This window comes from Daktulosphaira vitifoliae, unplaced genomic scaffold (assembly GCF_025091365.1).
Source record: "Daktulosphaira vitifoliae isolate Bord-2020 unplaced genomic scaffold, ASM2509136v1 Scaffold_2, whole genome shotgun sequence".
In the NCBI taxonomy this organism is placed as follows: Eukaryota; Metazoa; Arthropoda; class Insecta; order Hemiptera; family Phylloxeridae; genus Daktulosphaira; species Daktulosphaira vitifoliae.
The window spans coordinates 11,171,484-11,178,806 of NW_026099573.1; the positions used below are offsets into that span (position 1 = coordinate 11,171,484).

Consider the following 7,323-nt stretch of genomic DNA (forward strand, 5'->3'; position numbering starts at 1 on the left):
AATATAGTTAGATCCCGAGATACGATTTCATTAATACCATCTTTACCCCCCTTAACTTAAGCTCTCTTTTTCTTTTTTTTGTTTATTACATATAGTATATAATTGTATAGTATAAGGGCGTGGTGTGGCGCAGTCAACAGGCTAGATGTTGACAATACCCTATTGTTAAACTACGTACGTTTTACGGTGGCAAAAAGCACATGGGAGTCTATTTTTGAATCGTCCGTTCACGAACGTATACGTTCAAATTTTATTTTATATAGGTTTATATATAGGCCAGTTAACGAAGGAATAATTTTGGCGAATGGCGGAAAAAATTCCCAACCAAATTTTTTTTTTTTTAAAATATAATCTTCTTCATCTTCAATCTTTATTTCTATTTAATTTGTACGCCATTTACTTTTGCAATGTTCACGTATAATAGAACATTTAAGCCCTATTTTTCGGCAGCCACAATTTTTACCAGGTCCAGCACCTGACTAAAGGCCGTTTTATGACAATTATCTTTATTATTATCAGAAATTCCGGTGGCAATTGACATAATATAATTGTTGTTTGGGAATGTACAATTTAGCGTTTAGTTGGGTTTAAACAATATAACGTTAAATCAATTACCTACTCTATCGGTTGTATCTTAATATACACTACACTTTAATGATACTATAAATAAATATACTCACACATACACACATATGCATTTATAACATTGTATCTAATGTAAGTATAACATGATAAAAAGTAACCGTAATGAAAAAAATGGGAAAATAAATTTTAGTACTCATATTAAATGTAATGTAACTCGAAAAATATTTATTTAAATGAAAAAATATAACATACCTTTTTTGTTTAAATTGTCTTTTAAACAACTTTTGTACGAAACTTTTTTGAGTAAGTTAAATATTTTTTGAGAAAATTAAAAAAGCTTATATTTTTTAACTTTTGCGAGGCTGTAAAAAAAAAAGCTCAAGTCCAATCGATGAGGACTTTTAGTATGTCATTATACATATCTTATTTCAACTTTAAAAAACCCAGCACAGTGGGGTCGTGGCAAAGTTGGGTCCAGTATAAATGATATCTGACAGTGATTAAAATCACTATCATAAAAAACGCTTCGATGCAAATCTGTAGATAGTGTTTAATTAAAAAAAATTTGTGCTGATATATACATTTTTCAAAAAGTTATAGCATTTTTAAGTTGAAAATTTAAAATCGAAAATTTTAACATAAAAATAGTGTTTTTTTAACTACGGCAGCTGTTTAAATGTAGAAAAAACAGTGTCGGGACAAATTTTTTTTTTTCATTTTATAGTATATACAATAAGCTTTAATTTGATGAATGTTTAAAGGACACAGTATTTCAGGAACATTTTCAAAAATTAAGTTGAAAAAGTTAATTTTTGTAAAAAAGTTGCTATTTCAAATCTCCCCCAATGAGCAGGTTAAGTGTTAGATTTTCAAAAAAATGATATCAAATGAAAGGTAAATATTTAAGGTTTTAGTATAAAAAAAAATTATGTTGATTTGTTGATTTTTCAAAAAGTTATGGAAGTTTTAAGAAAAAAAAGTGAAAAAATTACGAAAATTAGCGATTTTTAAATTTGTAATTTTTTTGGATATTTCCCCCATTTGCGGGGAACGAGGGAATTTTTTTCAATTTTTAAGGGTAATGTCTTCAACTAGATACGATTTGTGATCTTTTGACGTATTTTTGAAAGAAATCGGTCCTATGAGAGCTGAGAAAAAGTGGCAACAGACATAAAAAAAAAATAAAAAAAAACACATCATAGTAAAATTAATACCTTCTCCGCTTCGCATCGAAGCTAAAAAAAAAAATTTGATTGGGAATTATATTTTAAATATCAAGTGAATATACATATAGTGTATATATTATATACTTATAAAAGTATTAATTTATTAAATGCAGAATTCTTTAAATTCATTCGTAAAATACGCTAAAGATGCTTTTTAAAATTCATTTATAAAATGCGTTTCCAAATTATTTCAAGGCAACTTACAACGCATCAATGATACATAGTATTTGTTTACTATCTCATTAATTGCAGCAAAACCTTTTTTTGAAATAATTGAGTAATAAAAACTAAAATCACATAATTTAATACAAATACCATGATAAATGCAACAATAAAAATCCTTGTATACATTTATATTAAAAACAAAAAACTGAGTTATAAATTCTACATAGCTATTTAATTGTTTCACGTTTTTTTTTAAATTAAGTTTATTATTAAGGATCAATAGTTGGTCCTTAACTTAAGAATTATTCTTAAGTTATAGTAATTTTTTTGTTAATAACATAAGTACATATTTTAATTACTTAATAAAATATAAACTGATATAACTTGTAAATTTAATATACAAGAAGAAAATAAATATCATAAAATATGGTAGTAATTAATGACAGTGTTGAGAAGGAACTGGTTCCAAAAGGAACGGATTCCTGGAACGAGTTCTTTTTGANATTAAAAATCAATAATAATTTGAAAATAATTAATTATAAAAATTATATAATATATAATTAAAATAATTACTAATCTGGATATAATTAAGGAAATAGGAGTTGATGTTGGGTTGGGTTGGTTACATTTTTAACTTTATAATGCTATAACTCATTGAAAAGTGTACGAATCAACACAATTTTTTTATGAGAAATAATATTTTTTAATAATCCCTTTTTCATTCGACATACTTTATCTTAATCAGGGTATTAATAAGAAACTAGCAGATAATGTAGCTTTTGTAATTATCCACCAATTTCTTAGAATTAAACACTATCTACTGATTTGCATCGAAGCGTTTCTTATGATAGTGATTTTAATCACTGTCAGATTAAATCTATACTGGACCCAACTATGCAACATCCCCACTATGCCGCGACCCCACTGTGCTGGGTTTTTTTTAATTAAGTTTATTATTATGGATCAATAAATGATCCTTAACTTAAGAATTACTCTTAAGTTATAGTAATTTTTTGTTAATAACATAAGTACATATTTTAATTACTTAATAAAATATAAACTGATATAGCTTGTAAATTTAATATACAAGAAGAAAATAAATATCATAAAATATGGTAGTAANTTCCATTTAAAAAGGAACTTTCCCAACACTGATTAATGAATGATGCTCTGAGGAAACACACAACCACTATAGAAAAGTTAATTAACGAATGACTCGATCAAACATTATTAAGATAAGGGTTACATTATGGTTAGTATTTTATCTAATAATTGTTTGGTCTATTTTAGACCCAATTAATAAATAATAAAATTTATAGGCTTATACAGTTATTGGTGTCAACATTCGTTGAAGTCTATAAACCTCATTCATATGTACATTGTATTGTATATATAATAAATTATTTATAGATGATTCTTACGTGCATTGTTTGAACACGTGCAGAAGAAAGTAATATTTATGTTTTAAATATTACGTTGTCTAAAAAAAGTACAAAATGTTAAAATATTATATTCACTATAATAAATGAATTTCAATTTTTCAAATATGTTAAGTAAATTGAAATATAATATTAATTAAAACTCGTAATACGTGTAACAACCATTTTGTTGGTATTGAACATTATATAATAAAACGAAAAGCGAGTGGAACAAATCTACTTTACGGGAAACCCCTTTTTTTCAAAATTTTTTTTTTCATAACGTTCGTTTTTTTATGCTTTTTTCAAAAGTGTTTGAAAAAATTGGCGGAAACTTTTGGTTCAAAAGTTATAGTATTTTAAAGTTTATACGTCATAAGACTAAAACTAGCTCCAAAATTGTTTTTTTTTGTTAATTTTCGGGTTTTTTTTTCATGAAAATACTGTGAAACTACAATGACGTAACTCTTAGGTAATTTTCTCTCTTAAAAAACCTAAAAACCAAAAATAATTTGGAAAAAATTAGAATTTTCCAATTTTTTCTTTTTTTTCCCCAAAATTCGCAATACAACAAAAATGGGCATGAGTGATTACGTAATTACATGAAACCCAATTAATTTAAGTCGAGCAAAAAAAAAAAAAAAGACCACGATGTGGTGTGATTTGGTGTGTCTTTGTAGTTAGTTAAACCAATAAACCAATAAAATAACACGAAAAGAAAAGTTTTTACTCTATGTTAGGTATACTAAATAACACTTGTTAGAAATAATAAAAAAATTTAATTANGTGTAATGCAGAGCATTGTGCATATTACGACACAATTGATATTGAAATTTTAGTATTCAACTTAATACCATTTAAAATATTTGCATCTTTGTTGGTTTGAGCGCGACTTTGCACAGCAATAATACAGTCTATTATTCCCTTATTATTCCCTAAACTAGTTTTACATAACGATGCTTAACATACACATTATATATTTGTTATAAAGACAAGAGATTGCGACGCTTTCTAGTTTTATGAAACGACCACCACCCGTTGACAACCTTTTGCTTGAAACTTACCATCTTTTTAACGCTGTATCAATGTTTCATTAATATTATGTTTATAAAAATGCTTCTCAAGTTGGTATAAAATTTAAAACTAGAAAAACGAAATGACTAAAGAAAAATTATCGATATTTATAACCTATATTATTTAACTCAATTGCAACTTTAAAGCACTATAACTTTTGAACCACACGATTCCGCTCGAAAATTTTTACATATTCTTAATGTGCATAAAAAAACGAACGTTTTGAAAAAAAGCGTGTCCCCTAAAGTAAATTTATACCAAGCGGGTTATTGTGGCATCCTTGCATCTCGTAATAAACCATCTTTTGAAAATTTACCTTAAGATTTTTAAGATGCAAATTATTCATGTATTTATATGTTTACAACTTTTTCAAACAGTGGCGTATTTAGGGTTATTGTTTATTTATATATATATAACATAATTTAATGAATTATATTTAATTATTATATTAATTAATCTTAAAATGAATAAATAAAATATAAGTAACACTTTATTTTCGAAAATTTAAGTATTGTTGTTTTAAAGTGTATTAATAATTTTTAATTTAACACTTATGCAATTGTAAATACATTTTTTTTAAAATTTGTGTTATTAAATTATTTGTATAGTTTTGGCGAATTAATTAAAATAAATTCATATCAAATAAATTAAATTAGCAAATTATAAATGTATGTGTTAGTAATAAATTATTGTTATTAAAAAGTAATATATTAATTAAAAATAAATATTTTAACATTAAAAATCAAGTTGTATGAATTTAATTTTCAAAATATTTATTTATGTTATTACAATAAATCGCAAACAATTGTAAAACATAAATGTTCATCAAACAATACCCAGAAGGCCGTATACCTAATTGAACAATAAAATCCGTTTGACGAACGGACGATTCAAAAATAGGTCCTCAGGTCCCAAGTGTAGAAGGTAATAGAAAACCACTGCACTTAACTAGGAAGGTACGATACATACTTATGGACGCGTTCCTTAAATGACCGCTCGATGGTTCCTATCATCTATTGTAAACAAACGTTTTTTATTGTTCTAACCGCTCGTTCAATTCTATTTGATGTTCTATAATTGCGTTTACACCTCACTACTTCTGCGAAAAGCTACACAAAAAATGCTTAATGTCTAGAAGTATATAAGTAAATAAAATGTTTTTTGTCTTATGACTAATCCTCAGAAAACCGAATACAGTGAGGTCGTGGCATAGTTGGTATAAGTATAAAAAATATCTGGCAATAATTATGTAGCGACCAAAACATACGCAACGAATATTCTCGAATGTTCTCGTTATCAAAAACCTTCGAGAAACTTCGATAACGCCATAAGATAACCTACGCGGGTATAGAATATTCTAGAATTAGCGAGAGCCTTATCGGAGCTATATATATATCGGAAGAATCAGTCAGTTCAGTTAGTTCAGTTCAGACTGTCTAGTCCGCGATACGCTACACGACCGCTACACCCCGCCGCTGTTGTCATCGTGTATTATGTTTACTTCGATTATTTTATTTTTCCTTACTGTATATACATATATTTTCTTTTAGTGTTTATACGTCTATTTTAGTGTTATAATTTTGTTTAATAAAAGTCTACCGCCATTTAAATAATTGTGTGTTGTAAGATATAACCCACAAATTGGTGACCTCGACGTGATGGCGCAGACAGACGAAACAATTGCTCGAGTAGCCGTCAAGATACCGGATTTCATTTCGTCAGATCCCGAACTTTGGTTTGCTATGGTCGAAGGAAGTTTCGCCAGCGCGGGAGTCACTGTTGACAGTACAAAATTCGGGTATGTAGTTGGAGCATTACCGCCAAAATACGCAGTGGAAGTCAAGGACATAATTATGACGCCGCCCTCAGACAGTAAGTACGCCAAAATTAAACAAGAGTTGATAAGACGTCTTAGTGCCTCCCAAGAGGAGAAAACACGCCAACTTTTAGAACGCGTTGAGATTGGAGACCGTAAACCATCACAATTTTTACGCCATCTCCAAAGTCTGGCCGACTCTTCTGTTCCGGAAACGTTATTGAAGACACTTTGGATGGGCCGTTTACCGAAAAGTATACAGGTAGCGTTGGCAATAGTGAAAGATAGTAAGCTTGAAGATCTCGCTGTCCATGCGGACAACATCGCAGACGCATCGGGTCCTTTACTACCACAAATAGCAGAAATGTCGAGAAGTGACACTTTTGAAGCCATGTTGAATCTTAAGATTTCTCAACTTAGTCTAAATATTAATCAGGAGATTGCAGCGTTGAGAAGTGAAGTGGCTGCGTTAAATACTCGCCCCTCGCGTACTCCGGACTCAAGACCAAATACTTACCGTCCAAGGTCACGATCTCGAAGCCGCACTCATCATGGCGCAGACGGAATATGCTGGTATCATTGGCGTTATGGATCCCAATCGAAAAAATGCAAGGAACCTTGTAACTATAAATCGGGAAACGGGACGGGTCATCACTGATGACGGCCAGTGAGCCCGGTCAGTTTCCACGCCGTCTTTTCATCACAGACCGAACTTCCCAAACTCAATTTCTCATCGATACGGGCGCCGACTTGTGTGTTTATCCACGTAGTGCTGTTCCAGGCCACCGCGTAAAAACCGATTACGTCCTATCAGCCGCCAATGGCACGCCTATAAACACCTACGGCACTATCACGCTCAGCCTAAACTTCGGACTTCGTCGAGATTTCACTTGGAGATTTGTGATTGCGGAAGTATCCAAGCCCATCATTGGTGTTGACTTTTTAAGTTTTTACAATCTTTTGGTAGACGTGCGCAATCAATGTCTATTAGACGGACTTACACAACTCACCACTCGTGGTCACGCCGTCAAGTGCTCAA

At 29.9% G+C, this 7,323-nt stretch overlaps 1 protein-coding gene across 1 annotated transcript; it reads left to right on the plus strand.

The window, feature by feature from the left end:
* The first annotated feature begins 6,126 nt into the window (after positions 1–6,126).
* LOC126897975 (uncharacterized) lies at positions 6,127–6,942 on the plus strand. The gene has a single exon (XM_050671924.1). It carries the CDS (start codon positions 6,127–6,129, stop codon positions 6,940–6,942), a length of 816 nt encoding a protein of 271 aa, XP_050527881.1.
* Positions 6,943–7,323: the final 381 nt, after the last annotated feature.

Bases quoted from the DNA above. Each gene is read 5' to 3' on its own strand.
- LOC126897975 (XM_050671924.1), top strand. From the start codon at position 6,127: ATGGCGCAGACAGACGAAACAATTGCTCGAGTAGCCGTCAAGATACCG.